Source organism: Apodemus sylvaticus, chromosome 4 (genome assembly GCF_947179515.1).
Source record: "Apodemus sylvaticus chromosome 4, mApoSyl1.1, whole genome shotgun sequence".
Taxonomy (NCBI): Eukaryota; Metazoa; Chordata; class Mammalia; order Rodentia; family Muridae; genus Apodemus; species Apodemus sylvaticus.
Window position 1 is genome coordinate 79,438,831 of NC_067475.1, and position 16,425 is coordinate 79,455,255.

The window sequence follows — 16,425 nt, forward strand, 5'->3', positions numbered from 1 at the left end:
GAACACTTGTTCTGCCGGCTGGCTCTCCGTATTTAAGTTTCTGATATTCCCACCCACAGAGGCTCTGTATGTCAGATTGGGCCTTGAAGTCAGGCCCACGCGATATAGCCGGAGCTTACTGGGGACTGTCCGCAGGAGGGGAGTGCGGCCAGGGAGGGATGGAAGGCGACAGTGATGCAGTCCTACGATGCCCTTTACAGCTTAGCTGTTGTGACATTTCTCCGTGTGGTATGCGTGGCTGAGTTCATGACTACGGTGCGTTTGTGGGGGTGGGGGTGTGGTCCTGCAGCAGGACAGTGTCAGAGCTACTTGGTGAGTGTGAGACTCTTGATATGCATACAACTGAGCATGCAGAGAGACTGGGGTCCTGGGATATTTCACTGTCACCCAGGGCAAGGCAGCACTGTGACAAGTTAAGGGGGAGGAGGCTTTGAGTGAGATTGAATGTGACAACAACACAGATACTGGGTGACAGAATGGAATGGAGCAGAGGCAGGCAGGAAAACATGGGTGCCCAATAGATGCTGCTGAGTTCGCGAGTCAGGCAGGTGTCCATCGTCCCATCCCCCACGGGCCCTGGTAGATTCCTGAAAGCAGGGAAACTTGCTCCATGGAAAGGGGACATAACGTTCTGTGGCTTGTGCTGCACGTCCAGGCTCAGACACGGCACAGACTGGAGCTGTACACATGGGGGAAGGAGCCTGGACTGGGCTCTTCTTGGCCTCAGCTGCCAGAGTGGCCGATTAACGGAACCAAACCCAATGCCTTCCTCTTCCCCCTCCCTTGTCTGCTGTCGTGGAAAGAGAGAGATGCTACTGCGTCCACAAGAGTGGAGTCTCTTGGGGTTGGAGCAAGGGCTGGACTGAAGGAACAGCACAGGGGTTAACATAGGAAATAACATTTTATTAACAGGGAATCTAGAGGAAGGAAGGAAGGAAGATGGAAGATGTGGGGTGGACAGAGAGTAGCCAAGGCTGGCCTGCAGATCTAAGGGAACCACCTGGAAGTCAGCTCTGAGGTGACAAGATGGCAAGACTGCTTCCGTCCTGTAGTGAGCTAAGTAGTTCTTCAGCTGGGGCCAGGGAGCCTCCCTGCTCCAACCCCAAGAGACTCGACTCTAAGTGGGGGGGGGGGGGGACAATGGAATGTGCATTAGTTCCAATGGGGGGGGGGGGACTAGAACTCTGAGTTCAGAAAGTGAGAATTAAAACCATGATTAAGGCCACACAACAATCAGGTTAGAATAAATACCCCAGCGACCCACATAAGAAACACCACAAATGGAGAAAGGAGATTTGAGGTGTGGAGATTTGAGGTGTGCATTTAGCTGTCCTGGACACGAGCAAACGCTGCACCCAAGTCGAGGCGGGGACATGAGGAGGGGTTAGGGGCACAGCACGAGGGACCGGGGCTGGAGAGGACAGCGATGCCCATGGCTTATAAAGGGGACTTGGGGTAGACAGCCTGGGCGCGGCTTTGGAAGTCTGTGGGAAGGGAGGGAGACGGGGCTGCTGGGCAGTGCTAGAAGTACCGGCAGGCACCGTGGTGACTTGTGGTAGCCACATAAAACCATGGTCCTTTCCAGGACTGAGTGCAGGTTCCTGGTTCACAGGGATGTGGTAAAAGCCACCCAGCTGGACCTGGAGCGTGGCCCACTTCAGCCAACTGGGACAGGTCCTCTTGGGTGGGAGGGTCAAGCATCGTGGCCGAGCTTTGGTCTGCAGGGAGCAGAGCTGACTAATGGAGCACAGCAGTCAGGGCACAGGGGCCGCAGCACCGCCGCCCCCTTCCTCACTTCCGAAGAAACTTCTTGTTGAGCAGGAAGATGAGGAGATTGACGTTGACTTTGGCTTTGTTAAAGAGTTTCATGACAGCCACACCCTCATACTGCAGCTGCAAGAGGTCCTGGGGGGAAGAACAGGGAGGGGGATTTAAGGGCTTCTGGGAGTGGCCCAGCCAGCCTATGAAACACTCCTGTCACACAGCCTTACAGGCGCCAGGAGCATGGGCTGTTGAGGCAGGGCGTTCAAAGCCCACTTTGTAAATGAGAAAAACAGGTCCAGTGATTTGAGCAATCATCAAGGCGAGTGGAGCCAGGACCTGAAACCAGCAAGCAACAGAGAATCTGTACTGAAAAATCGCTGCTCTGAAGCAAGCACTGCACACTGGGAGAATGTGGCGGCAGAGTTACGAGTTCCAGGCCAGCCTGGGCTATAAAATAAGACCCTGCCTCAAAAACAAACAAACAACAGGTCGGTCTGGAGAGAAGGCTCAACAGTTAAGAGCACTTGCTGCCCCTGCAGACAGCCTAGATATGGTTGCCAGCACCCACATCAGATGTCTTACAACTGCCTGCAAATCCACTTCCAAGGGATCGAGAACCTCTTCTGGCTTCCCTGGACATCTGAACGAATGAGCGCATACATATATACAAATCAAAAATAAAATATATCTTAAGAAAAACAAACAGTAAATATGGCTGGGCATGATGGTGCATGACTTTAATTCTAGCACCTGGGAGGCAGAGATAGGCAAAGCTCTATGTGTTCTAGGTTAGCCTGAGCTACAGAATGAAATTTTGTCTTTTTTTTTTTTTTTAAATCTTCTTCCCCTATCACACTTGACTTTGTACTTGAAACTTTGTCTTAAAAACAAAAACAAACCTCTAAGCCCAGGAGGCCGAGGTAGGAAGATGGCCTTGAGTTTAAGACCAGCCTGAGCTACAGAAGACACTACCTCAAAAAACAAAAGATGGACTTGAAAGATGGTCCAGGGATGAAAGGCCTTGCTGTTCAGTCATGAGGAGCAGAGTTCAGATCCCAGCACCCACATCCCACAGATGACTGTAACTTCAGCAACCAGGGATCTGATGCCCTCTTCTAGACTCCAGAAGTTCATAGGTGCAGGCATCACCTTTCACAGATAGGTCAAACCTACCTTAAAACAGACAGACAGACTGACAGAGAAGGGGTCTAAGGGTGTGTCTCAGCAGAGAACCTGAGTTTGGATGTTCACCGCACCCACTGTGGTGCTCCCGATACCCCAGTACTGCGAGGCAGGGACAGGCAGAGCCCAGAGGCTCAGTGGCTCGCCAACCTACTCAGGACAGTGAGCTGGCAGGTTCAGCGAGAGACCCTGCATCTTAAGAAAAAAAAAAGCAGAGGAAGGCTCCAAATGTCAACATCTGGCTCCACATGTCTGTGTGAGCACATACGCACCCTCCACCCCATACACACCCCTTACACCCCAACACCAGCAACAGAAAACAGGGCTGGGATGTAGTTCAGTTAGCAAAGTGCTTATCAGGGACCCTAATTGGAGTTCCAGAACCCACGTAAATATACTTTAAAAATATGGGCTTGGGGGTGGGGTGTGTAGCTCAGTTGGGATAGTACTTGTCTAAAATGTGTGAAGCCCAAGTACTCCACAGATTGGCTGTGGTAGCCCACGCACAGCAAGCTGCAATCTTGGCATTTGGACAGAGGCAAGATAATCATAAATTCAAGGTCATCCTTAGCTAGTGATGGCCATCCTAGGGGACACGAAACTTTGTTTCAAATCAAAACCAAATCATTGTTTTCCCTGAACATTAGTTGGGACTGAGGTCAGTTCCCTTAACCTTTAGCCTCAGAGACTATAGAACAGGTAAACGCTACAGAGTAGCGGCTAGGGGGTTAAAGAGGCAGTGCAGGGAACTGAACCTAAAGCCCAGGAGGTATTTTATTTTCCAGTGTTGGGATTTAACCTTTGACTCCATGTGTACTAAACAAGTGCTCTACCACTGAGCTGCAACCACTGAGCTGCAGCCACTGAGCTGCAGCCACTGAGCTGCAGCCACTGAGCCTCTGAGCTGTATCCCCAGTTCTCCTTCACCTTCTCTCTCTCTCTCTCAAGATTTATGTATTTATTTTATGTATGTGAGTATACTGTCACTGTCTACAGACACATCAGAAGACGGCATCAGTTCCTGTTACGGATGCTTGTGAGCCACCATGTGGTTGCTGGGAATAGAACTCAGGACCTCTGGAAGAGCAGCCAGTGTGGTGAGGACACACCTGACTCTGCCTCCCAGTACAGGATTAAAGACGTCTGCCTCCATGGCCAGCTTTATCTGTGCGTGTATACATACATGTGGAGAGGGCAGGGGACAACCTACAGGAAGCAGATCTCTCCCTCCACTGTGTGGGTGGCCTCAGGAATCAAAACCCAAGTCACGGGCTTTTTTAGTAAGTGGTGTCATGGGCCCAGCCGTTGCCAATCCTGGGCCTTGAAGTTTTGATCCTCCTGCCTCAGCTTCCTGGGTGCTTGGATTACAGACCTGCTCACGGGCTTGGCTCTAGCAGGTGCTGTAATTAATGACCTTACCTGGTAGTGGAGCTGAAACTTCTCCATGTCTACACCCAGGAACTTGGCATTGACGGCAAACCTCCCAGCCTCGTCTCCAGGAGTGATGTCAAAGATGACGTTTCTGAAGCTGGGAGGGATAAGATGACACGGGGTTCCTGGTCAGAGCCCCATGCCCACTCCTCTGCCGCCCACTGGGGCAGTGCTGTCCCACCGAGAGCCAGGCTTCTCCTTTGCTCCGTGCCAGGGCTTGCTCTCTCTTCCTCTGGCTGTTCTCACCCTCAGCAGCTTTCCCGGCATCCTTACCTGAGCAGGAACAAGTCCACCGCCCTGCGCCCTGCCTGAAGATGTCCCCCCTCCCCGCCCCACCTCCCATTTACCTCCTTCCTTCCAACCCAGGGCCCTGCTCAGAGCTTCATCCCAGCCTTGTCCCTGCCTTCGAGACAGGAAGAGTCTGACATTCTGTCTCCCGAAGACACATACTGAGAGACAGGGAGATCTTCAATTTCCACCAAGACACCCTTTTCCAGGAGCTGGGCGGCTGTGTAGTGAAGAGACGGCTGCTTCTTCCCCTTCCCAGAACTCCTGTTTAGAAGAAAGCCCCGAGACAAACTTTCAACACTGGCTGTGGGCTCTTGGTGGCTGGCAAGAAGAGACACCAGGCCCCAAGGAAGCTCCCTGCTGTGGGAGGTGACCTGGAACCACAGACACCAGAGCTGGGAGATGGCCGGGCAAAGGTGGAGGAGTGGTGGGGAGGGAGTCAAGGTTAGTATTGGGCTTACAGCACCCACCTGGGGTTGGGGGCCAGGTGGTCGAGGCAGGCCTGGATGTACTGGTTGTAGTAGTCACCCTGTTCCTCATAGAAGGCAGTCTTTGCATCTAGGCCCTGCAGTGTGGCCCGGAGTCTCAGCATCTCTGCCTTCCGCCGCTGCCGGTGCCTGCGCTGGTTGCAGATGTCCTGCAGACAGATGGAGATGTGGAAGCAGATCTGCAACCTTCATAAATCCCAGAACACCTCACAAGACTTACTGTGAGGATGTTTAAGAGAAACAGAAAGACGCCCTGGGGCAGGAGCAGCTTAGGTTGAATGTCTGCCTAGTGTGGGTTCCATTCCCAGCCCCGGGACACAGCCACCTGAAAAGCCGTTTAGCTAGGAGACAGTCCAAGCGTACTGCACACACCTCACAGCCCAGGCAGGAACTCAGAGCCTCTTTCCTGGTTACCATGTCCCAGGGGAAGAGAGCTGGAAGGAAATCTGTCTGTCTGCTTAGTCCTAGGACCTTTCCTTTAAAAAGAACCCTGGAAGGGGCTGGAGAGATGGCTCAGGGGTTAGGAGCACTGACTGCTCTTCCAGAGGTCCTGAGTTCAATTCCCAGCAACCACAGGGTGGCTCACAACCATCTGTAATGGGATCTGGTGCCCTCTTCTGGCATACAGGCACACATGCAGTACAGAACACTGCATATATAAAATCTTTTTTAAAAAAAGAAGAACCCTGGGCCTTCCTCAAGCTGGTGGCAGTTTAGGATGGCACCCACTGGAGAGAAGTCTGCCTTTGGAATGCCAGCACAGTGGCTCTGAGCAGCCCCAGGTGGTCCTGGCTTGGGTCATCACCTTGGCCAGCTCGTCCACAAGTCCCTGGTAGCAGTCACTGGCCCTGACCAGCCCCAGGCCCTGTAGCCGACGCAGGTTCCGCAGGATACGTTGCTGCTTCTCTGCCAGTGGCAGGAGAGCGTGTGCCATCAGTGAGTGGTGTCGTCGAAGAGGTTCTGGTTTCTGGGTGTCACAGGCTTGGCGCCAACACATCAACCGATGATGGGCTTCTTCCTGGGAGGGCAGCAGAGAGGATGAGGGGGGTCCTACGTTCTACCATCCTACTTCAAAACATGACAAACCCCGAGCTTGGGAGCCCTATGCAAATTCCTACCTTCCCAGCCTAGGTCCTGGGGGATGGGGGTGGGGTGGGGACAGTGGAGAACACACAGGCAATGACATAGAAGAGTCTTAAGGATCACCTATGGTGGCCCAAAGGATCCGTATACACCAAGAAGACACTGGCTGCTAACAGCTTCTCAGCCCAGCCTGGTGCTCTGTGGGCACAGTGGAGCCCAGCCCGGCGCTCTGTGGGCACAGTGGAGCCCAGCCTAGCACTCTGCGGGCACAGTGGAGCCTGTCTAGCTGTGGGGACATGCCTCTGCCCACCATTATCACCTTTACTCAGAGAACTAACTCCTGGCTTTGCCCTTACTCCAACCCCAACAGTGAGTCCACCTGGCATCCTTTCTTGTCCCCAACCCTTTAACAGTCTCCATTTCCAGAGCAATTCCCTTATGTGGTCCTCAGAACAGACTGCCCCTCAGCACTATCCTAAGTCCTACACTGTAGAGGAAGAGAGGGAAGAAGGGAGGGGGAGAGAGAGAGGGAGGGAGGGAGAGGGAGAGGGGGAAGGGGAGGGGGGAGGGGGGAGGGAGAGGGAGCTGCTTAGGCTGCTCCATCAGCTTATCACTCCTCTGGTGTCAAGGTCAGAGGCTTGGTCTTCTATGTCCCAGTGGCCTCTGTGGCGTGGCGGAGTCAAAGGCTTAGCTGTTATGAACTGTCCTGGCTACTCACATGTTCCCTGGGAGCCGAGGTGGTCAGGATCTCTTCCAGGGAATCCCCAGGGTGGAACTGGATGAGGTCGGCCAGCATCTGTTTAGTGCTACAGGGAAGGGCAGGGTGAGGACCAGGCAAGGTCTGGACTGTTAGGGATGCCCAGGATGAAAAGAGCGAGGGCCCAGGGGAGGGGGTGTCCCCGAGAATTCTCTCCCCCAAACTGGCCTCCTCTGATCCTGCAGCCCAAGCATTCACTTCCTCCTGGTAGCCACCCCCAAGACTGACCCCTCCCCTCTGGGTAGCCCTCTGCCTGTGTCTGCAACTCTGGTCGGCAGGCAGCGTGTGAATGAGCAGAGAGCTGGCTCAGGGAAATGGTGCCGCTGGCTGACTGGTGCAGAGGAGCAGCCCAGCCCCGAGCTCCATCCTGGCGGAGAGGCGTGGAGTTCCTGGCCTGGGTTGGTAAGGTGGCTGCTGTCTGGAGTCTGTGCAAGCCCTACACTAAGTTCCATGCCCCAGACTCATGTGGAGATGGAAGTCGTTCAAAAGAACTGAGTGCACAAAGCTGTCCTGACCTCCACACGTGTGCCATGACATGTGCTCCCCCTAATCACGCATGTACATACACAGGAGGTCTCGTCTCCAAAAGCAAATAAGCCAAAATGCAATCTGCAAGCACCCGCCGCTCCAGGCTCCTGATCATCCCCGCGCCTTCAGCTACGACTCCAAGGAAAGGCTGAGCAGTTGCCCGAGACTAGCTGATGCTATTCTGAGCAAGGCGAGTGTGAACCAGGCTTCAGGGAGAACTTTGTGAAGAATGGGGGTGGGGGAGGGGTAGCAACCAGGAAGTATGATAGCCCCCCTCTGAGTGGGGCCACTGTAGAGGGAGCAGGGCTACCTGGGAGGCCCTCACACCCACCTCAGAAGCAGGCTTTGGTTGCTGTTGTGGTCAGCATCTGTCTCCAGCCCTTCAAACTTGTTGGTGAGTGTCAGGGACACTTCGAGCCTGCTCAGGTCCATATGCCCATCTGTGGCTATGTTGTCCCCTGTGATGGGTGAGGGGTGAGTGGGACAGGCAAACAAAGATGGGGTCACAGTAGAGGGGCCTTCTGTATGCCTTTGAGGAAGCCCTCCCACGCTGTCCCGTGGGCCCATACCATGCCCTCAGCCTTGACACCCATGGACCTGAGTTAGCATCACTGGGCCTCTGTGTGATCTCAGTCAGTGCCGGCTGGGCCTTGCAGTGGAGAGGTGTTGGTAGAGTCCACTGACACTGCCCTTCCACCGCATGCCAACCCCCTCTCATTCCAGAGCTAGACACCTGGAACACACCCAGTGGACTTTCCCCCCTTCTCTTCTGTCTGATTCTGTGGCCATTGCTTGGCCTCTTCTACCATCAATATCTGTGCACTGGCCACGAGGCTGTGAGTCTGTGTACGTCAGTCATGGGGAACAATAGAGGGGTCTGACAAGCTGCCCGTTGACAGCCACCCTTGAAGGCACACACCGATGAGGTCAGCAATGGAGGGTGGCTCCCCAAGGTCCTCTAGGAGCTGGTGCAGTGGGTCTTGGTGACCGGGGGCCAGCTGGTCTTGGTGTTCCAGCAAGAGCTGTGGATGGGAGAAGGAAAGAGGGTGCAGGGTCCAGCCAGGCTTGGTTTTGGGGGGGTCAGGGTTCTGTGTGGACTTCCAGCCTAGCCTTCCGGTGCTGCCCCCCTTACCCTGTGTGTGCTGATCAGTTCCCCTACAGTGATGTACACCATGGGTTTGGCCACAGACACCATGTCTGAGTACTCATCTATGGCGAAGCGCTCCTCCGGCTCCGGTACCCGGCAGGCTCTGCAGATGAACTTCCTGTCCCAGAGAGAGGGCACGCCAGAGTGAACTGGGCCAATACGCTCACCACCTGGATGGCCACCATCCATGCCAGGCCAGCTGTGATGCCCGTCTTGGCCCCTGCTCTGCTTGTCTGCTCAGTGTGTGTGACCCCCAGGCTCCTCTGTCCCTGGGAGGCTTACTGCTGCCTGCCACGCCCTCCCATAGATGCCGTGCCTCTGGCCTTTTCTTCTTTAGACTCTAAAGAGCAGAGGGGGACGTGAACCATGGGAAGGAAAGGGGTGACAAGACCCAAGACCTGAACTTGAGATGCAAGTCCTCCAGGTAGCCGTTTAGGACTCGAAGGTGCTGGCTCTCCCCAGAGAAGACCTTGCCAGCAGCAGCGTGCTGGAGGAGCTGAGCCACAGCTCCTAGTGCGTGGCGCTGTGGGGCAGCCAGGGTGCTGCCTGCTGCCATGGCCACAATGTCGAAGGCGTCGGGAGCTACCACAGCTGGGTTCAGGAAGCGGTAGTACAGGAGGTTGCCAACCACCTGAGTGTAGAGCAGAAATTCCAGAAAGGTCTGGAAGCCGCCATGACAGCCACGGGTGGGCCAGGCCAATGGACAGGATGGGGCCCGTTTCTTTCTTTGGATACGTATGACATCATTTGTCATCCCATCAGTGTGGGGATCATTGGCAAAAGTGGACAGAGGAGGGTCTTGGAGATAGCAGAAGAGACACAACACTTGCCTTATAGATGTCCCTCTCCGTGGCATTGGGGAACTTCTTCTCCAGGGTTGTTTTCAGGACTTTGGCCATATACCGCATCCCATACCTTAGGAATAAAATAGGGGTGTGGCCCTTCTCAGCCCCGCCCCAGACTCGAGGTACATTAGACCAGCAGCCTCTGCCCTCCAACCTCAGCCACTCTAGAGCTTAGCCCACATACATTCCACCTCCTAATGCTCCCTGCGGCAGTCCTCTATCTTCTGGTGCTCCCTGCTGCAGTCCTCTGCCCCCAGGCCTTTGTCTTTCCTCCTGTCCTTGTGTGTGTGTGTGTGTGTGTTTTTTAAGATTTATTTATTTATTATATGTAAGTACACTGTAGCTGTCTTCAGACACCAGAAGAGGGTGTCAGATCTCTTTACAGATGGTTGTGAGCCACCATGTGGGTGCTGGGATTTGAACTCATGACCTTCGGAAGAGCAGTCGGTGCGCTTACCCACTGAACCATCTCTCCAGCCCCCCGCCCCCCTTTTTTTTTGAGACAGGGTTTCTCTGTGTAGCCCTGGCTGTCCTGGAACTCACTCTGTAGACCAGGCTGGCCTCGAACTCAGAAATCCGCCTGCCTCTGCCTCCCAGAGTGCTGGGATTACAGGCGTGCGCCACCACCGCCCGGCCAAATGGAGATTTATAACTCACTGTGTATCTCTCTCCTTAGACTTCAGCTTTTTCTTACTCCCAATGGCAGAGTCTCAACCCAGCTCTCCGGTTTGGTTTGGAGCTGTTTCCCCTTTGGCACTCGACCTTGCCCTCAGTGCTAAGAACCAAGTCCAGTGGCTGAATGATCTAGACAACACTGGCTTAATTCCTCCTCTTTTTTTTCCCAGACAGGGTTTCTCTGTGTAGCCTTAGCTATCCTGAAACTCACTTTGTAGACTGGCCTGGAACTCACAGAAATCCTTCTGCCTCTGCCTTCTGAGTTCTGGGATTAAAAGCATCCACTACCACACCCAGCTTCAAACAGTTTTCACCATTTATTGAATGATTTTTTTTCTTTGAGATGGGGCTCTCATGTAGCCTAGGCTGGCCTCAAACTTGGAAGTGTAAGGTTTGTTTATCGCTCTGACCACTCTGCATCTACCTCCAGATTACTAATGGCTGAGGAAGGGAACTGAGGGCTGGAGAGATGGATCAGCAGCTAAGAGCACTGGCTGTTCTTCCAGAGAAAGATTTCCCATTTCTCGCATGGCGGCTCACCTAGCTCTAGTCTCAGGGGATCCGTCACCTTTTTCTGGCCTCTGAAGGCACCAGGTACACACATAGTCATGCATACAGGTAAAACATCATACACATTTTAAAAAAGTCTTTAAAAGGGCCAGAAGCAATGGTATATGCCTTAAATCCCAGCACTCGGGAGGCAGAAGCAGGTGAGTCTCTCTGAGTTTGAGGCCAGCCTGATCTATAGAGCAAGTTCTAGGACAGCCAGGATTATGTAGAGAGACCCTGTCTCAAAAAAAGAAAAAAGAAAGTACATGAGGGGGGACTGTAACTGTGAAGTACGTTACCAGTTTGAAATACTAATCTTTTTGACTTTGTGGGCCAGAGAATCCCACCTTTTCTCCAGTTGCTCTCAGACAAACTTCTCTGTCATGCTGGATTCCCCATGACCAGCACCCACACTGACCCATCTGTAGTGTCCCAGCTCAGTTCACGGGCAAAGGCTTCAGCACACGGGAAGCCCCTCTAGGCCCCTCTGGCCCCCTCCTTTCCCAACCACTTCCCTCAGAATGTCACATGTGCTGCTCTCCCTGCCAAACTAGCCTGGCCCTGGGGAGGTGGTGACACATACGGAATGTGGTCCACAGATGAACTGATGGCGGCGAAGAACTTCTCGGTCATGGCGAGGAGATTGCGCAGGGAGATGTCCAATCGTCTCTGCACTTCAGAGTGGCTCAGAGCCTGCTCGGGGGTGACATCATAGGGGAGATGGCTGTGGGCAGAGAGAGGTGGTAAAGCTGGGGTCCCCTCTGTCGCCTCCATTCCCGGGCTTTCCCATCAATTCTTCTATATGGTCTTCTACAGATAGGCTCGAGACGGACCATATCAAGAGGAAGAGCCAGAGAAAAAGGCAGCACTCAGCAAGAATCGCAGCAGTGAGGATTCACAGCAGGGAGGGAGGAGGGAGGACTCCAACAGAGAGGATACGCAGCAGGAAGGGAGGAGGGAGGACTCCAACAGTGAGGATACACAGTGAGGAGGGAGGACTGCAGCAGTGAGGATACACAGCAGGGAGGAGGGAGGACTGCAGTAGTGAGGATACTCAGCAGCAAGGGAAGAGGGAGGACTACCGCAATGAGGATGTACAGTGGGAAGGGAGGAGGGAGGATTGCAGCGTGAGGATGCAGTGAGGAGGGAGGACTCAGGTGCCACCGAGCAGCTGGAAAAGAGCAGGGAGAAATGCCAGCCAGACTCAAAGGCAGATACCAAGGTGCTCCTATCAAAATCATCCTTGGCAACTGTGGTAACAAAGTCAGGACCCAAGTCTCCTGTGGGCAGGGCACCATCTTGCTTTTGTATGTCACCTTCAAATACACCGAGGCCTCCCTACAGAGCAGAGCGCCTCCCGTCCCGCGGGCGCACCTGCGCTGGCCAGTCTGGGCCTCCACCTGGTTGATCCAGCTCTTATAGATGTGGACAGGGTCTGTGTGGATGCTGACCGACCGGTCTTCTAGCACATCCTGGACGACCTTACCGAGGATCTCCTGCAGGGCGCTCTGCCCCCGCCCATTGCGGTAGAACCTCACCACCAGCCTCACCACTGTGGGATTGCCTGTCACCACATCCTGGGGCTGTTCCACCTTTGACCTGTGGGGCAAGAGATCACTGGCCTCATGCCTTTAAGGAGGACAAAGCTGCCTTTTGTGTTCCAGATTTTTTGCCTGTTCAAGCCAACTCTAGTACCCACCCTAAGAATGGTCCCACTGTCTGGGTGTCATTCTTCCTGCTAACAGGTTGGCCTGCAACCCCCACTGTGCTGTCGCAGAGTCTTACATACTTCCTATAAGCTGAAGAATGGCCTCCTGATACCATTCTAGGTGTATACAACGCAGGCTGCTACAACTGACCCGCCCTGCTTGCCCCCACACCTGGAGTCAGGAGAGCATACTTGATTTCTTCCTGAAGCGCCGTCTTGAACAGCTGCAGCAGCAGGTAAGCCTCTCGGCGGTTGGAGGCGTAGTTGTACAGACTGAAAATCACACCTTCCATGAACTTGGTGGTTTTGTTCTGTGGCATCTGAAAGATCAGCTTGGCCAAATAGATGGGCTGAGTCTGTGGACGATCAGGGAGACAGAGGGCTGGGAATGGTCTTGGAGAATGAGCAATCAGATGAGTTACAAAGGTTTCCCCAATGTGGAGAAAGTTATCACCACCTCAGGGCACTGGAAATATTCCACACAAATGGGGAGAGGTAAGCTCTCCTGGGAAACGGGGCCTTGGTACAGGGCATGGAGAAAGGCAAAGAGAGGGCCCCAAACTCAGCAGGCGATGGAGGTTTCTTGGGTTTTTTAATTGCTTTGGTTTTTTAAAATTTTATTTTAAGTGTTGAGTATGCAAAGCATGCACTCACTACTGGGCTACCCTGCCTCCATCGCCCAGGGCTCCTCCTGGAGAGAGCTCCCTGCCCACCTGCAGCAGGTAGAAGAGGTGCTGGTAGGCTTCTAGCTTCTGCCGTTTCTCTCTGCTCAGTGACTTTAATCCCTTCTGTTTGTCCAGGATCATCATGTCTGACAGCTGCTCCTTATTCTTCTTGGTCAGCTTCTTGCAGTGGGAGACTACCTCCTGGATGTGGGTGTGGGGCAAACCAGCGAGGCCGGACTGGTACCAAGCACGGGCATGGGCGTGGTCCAGACTCAGTGTCGGGGAGAGCCAGGGCTCAGGAGGAGAGGAAGCTCACTACTGCCCACAGCTGCACTTGGCACCTCTGCTCTCACAGGAGGGCCTTCGGAGCTCTGGGCTGCCAGGCAGAGGCCCTGTGCCTACTCATGGTTGGTTCTCTTATTTCTTATCAACTAATACAAAATCTTGTGGGGAGCCGGGGATGGTGGCGCACGCCTGTAATCCCAGCACTCTGGGAGGCAGAGGCAGGCGGATTTCTGAGTTCGAGGCCAGCCTGGTCTACAGAGTGAGTTCCAGGACAGCCAGGGCTGCACAGAGAAACCCTGTCTCGAAAAAACAAAACAAAAAAAAAAAAAAAAAGAAAAAAAAGAAAAAAAAAAAAGAAAAAACCAAACTCTTGTGGGGGAAGACATGACAGCATATCAGCCTGCTATTCCACATCTGAATGTGATTTACAGGAGCATTCTTATCTGTCTCTGCATTCTGCCAGAGAGGAGATCAACTCCTTATTCCAGCAAGCTAAAGGGGAGACAGGTTCGAGGGTCCCTGATCATCGATCACCCATGGGCCCTGCAAGAGGACTTGGTCATTCACATTCTTTCTCCTATACTACACACATCCAATGGCTGACGGAGGGTGGAGGGTCACAGGCACAGGGACCTGAGGCAGGCGGTACCCCGCACACATCTGAGGGACCTGCCGAATTACTAACTGAAGAGGGGGCAGCAGGACTGGGGGAGGGGCGGCTCAGGGCAGCTCACCTGCAGGGTGATGCGGTTCTTGACTAGCAGGCCAATCTTGATGTCCATGAGGTTGAGGTCCTGCTCCAGCTGCTGATTAGCGCGGATCTTCCTAACCACGTCGTCCTGGAGCTTCAGCAGCTCTGCCTCAGCCGAGAAGTCCTCCTGACTCTGGTTCAAGAGGTGAGCGAATTTTCGGACCACACAGAGGGGAGGGTGACGCGCGTGCACTGGCAGGAGAAGAGACATTGGTCAGCAGGTACCATCAAGCCAGCACCTGCCTCATGATGACCCTGTGCCCAACCACAGGTCTTTTCTTCCTTTTCTTCCTTTTTTTTTTTTTTTTTTTTGATTTTCCGAGGCAGGGTTTCTCTGTGTAGCCCTGGCTGTCCTGGAACTCACTCTGTAGACCAGGTTGGCCTCGAACTCAGAAATCTGCCTGTCTCTGCTTCCCAAGTGCTGGGATTAAAGGCGTGCACCACCACTGCCCGGCCCTCAGGGCTCTTCTAACTGACAGGTCTGTGGCCGAGCTCTGTATCACACCTAGGGATGCCACAGCTGCTCTCTGCCCTCACATACCGTAACCCATGTTGGCCTCTCCAGTGACTTTTCCCACCAAACTAGGGCCGCAACCCTTCTGGATGCGCACCTGGTCCTATCCCACCTGCCCCCCTTCCCGCTGGGCTGACCCATCTCTCGTGCCCACCCTCACCTGTCACCCACCACATAGCCCTGCCTGCTGCATAAGGCCATTGTGAGGAGTGTCTGTGAGGTATGGTGGTCAACTTTATAACGAAGAGAAAAAAATCCAAAACCAAATAAACAACAAACAAGCAGAACCCAACAACAAAACCCCAAAAAGAAGCCTCTGACTTCAACTACATGGAGCAAGACGACGGCACACGCGTGTTCATCATGAGACAGGCGGGGTTCCTCACGTCTCACTGCTGGGTTGGTGTTCCTGTGCTATTACGGAGTCCTAGCTAATCCCTGAGCTCAGGATCCTCCTGCTCTGCTTCTCAACAGCTGGTTTATAAGCCAGGCACCATCTCAAGTGTGTGTGTGTGTGTGCGTGTGTGTGCGTGTGTGTGTGTGTGTGTGTGTGTGTGTGTGTGAATGTGTGTGTTTGAGTGTGTTAGTGTGTGTGAATGTGTGTGTGTGTGAATGTGTGTGAATATGTGTGTGAGTGTGTGTGTGAGTATGTGTGTGAGTGTGTGTGTGAGTGTGTGTGTGAGTGTGTGTGTGAGTATGTGTCTGTCTGTGCACTATTCAAACAAAGGCCTGAAGAAGGCACCAGAGCCCTTGGGACTGGAGTTACAGATGGTTGTGGGCTATCACGCCTGGGTACTTGGAATTGAACCTGGGTCCTCTTGAAGAGCAGCCAGTGTTCTTAATCACTGAGCTATCTGTCCAGCCCCAAATCTAAGTGGTTTAAAAACAAAACAAAACAAACAAAACCAAGAAACCCTCAGTGGGTCCAACAGTGTTAGCGCCCATCTTATAACTGAATTTCCAATAGCAGAGTGGGGGAGGTGATGTGCCCCAGGTTACCCCGCTAGCAATGAAATAAGCAGTCATATTTGGAGGCTGAGTGGATGTAGGCTCTGTGGCTACAGAGAATCTAGTAAGGGATCTAGGCAAATAAGCCACCGTCAGACACTGACACTGCATGGCTGCTGCTTTGGGAGGAGCCCACAGGAGGGATCTTGGGGAAACAAAAGTGAGCTTCTCTCCCACAACAGAGCAAAGGAAGTCGCTGGTGTCTTCAGAGGCTGTGCAGTCCCACCTACTATCCGTGGGAAAGCAGTGTGCTTCGAGTGTGGCACACGATGGTGTCTATGCTTTCTGTACATTTATTACGAGTTAGAATCCTCTGAGAACATGCCTCCATCAGACTGGCCGGTAGGGAAGGCTGTTGGGCGTTTTCTTGGTTAGTGACTGATGTGGAAGGGCCCAGTCTACAGTGGCCAGGACCATCCTTGGACCTGAGGTCTATAAGAAAGCAGGCTGGCCGGCATGGTGGCGCACGCCTGTAATCCCAGCACTTGGGAGGCAGAGGCAGGTGGATTTCTGAGTTCGAGGCCAGCCTAGTCTACAAAGTGAGTTCCAGGACAGCCAGGACTACACAGAGAAACCCTGTCTCGAAAAACCAGGAAAAAAAGAAAGAAAGAAAGAAAGAAAGAAAGAAAGAAAGAAAGAAAGAAAGAAAGAAAGAAAGAAAGAAAGAAAGAAAGAAAGAAAGAAAGGAAGAAAGGAAGAAAGAAAGCAGACTGAGCAAGCCAAGGGGAGCAAGCCAGTAAGCAGCACCCTTCCATGG

General features: G+C 53.4%; 1 protein-coding gene across 1 annotated transcript in view; it reads right to left on the bottom strand.

Annotated features, from left to right (window-relative positions):
* Positions 1–882: 882 nt before the first annotated feature.
* Iqgap3 (IQ motif containing GTPase activating protein 3) overlaps positions 883–16,425 on the bottom strand; it is a 41,071-nt gene continuing 25,528 nt past the window's right edge. Inside the window, 16 exon segments of the mRNA XM_052180159.1 lie at positions 883–1,905; positions 4,366–4,474; positions 4,828–4,929; positions 5,136–5,302; positions 5,959–6,171; positions 6,955–7,042; positions 7,853–7,979; positions 8,441–8,543; positions 8,654–8,786; positions 9,067–9,299; positions 9,499–9,583; positions 11,321–11,461; positions 12,112–12,336; positions 12,638–12,801; positions 13,159–13,311; positions 14,130–14,338. Of these exon segments, the coding sequence (XP_052036119.1) occupies positions 1,792–1,905; positions 4,366–4,474; positions 4,828–4,929; positions 5,136–5,302; positions 5,959–6,171; positions 6,955–7,042; positions 7,853–7,979; positions 8,441–8,543; positions 8,654–8,786; positions 9,067–9,299; positions 9,499–9,583; positions 11,321–11,461; positions 12,112–12,336; positions 12,638–12,801; positions 13,159–13,311; positions 14,130–14,338 (2,366 nt within the window). The 3' untranslated portion in view covers positions 883–1,791.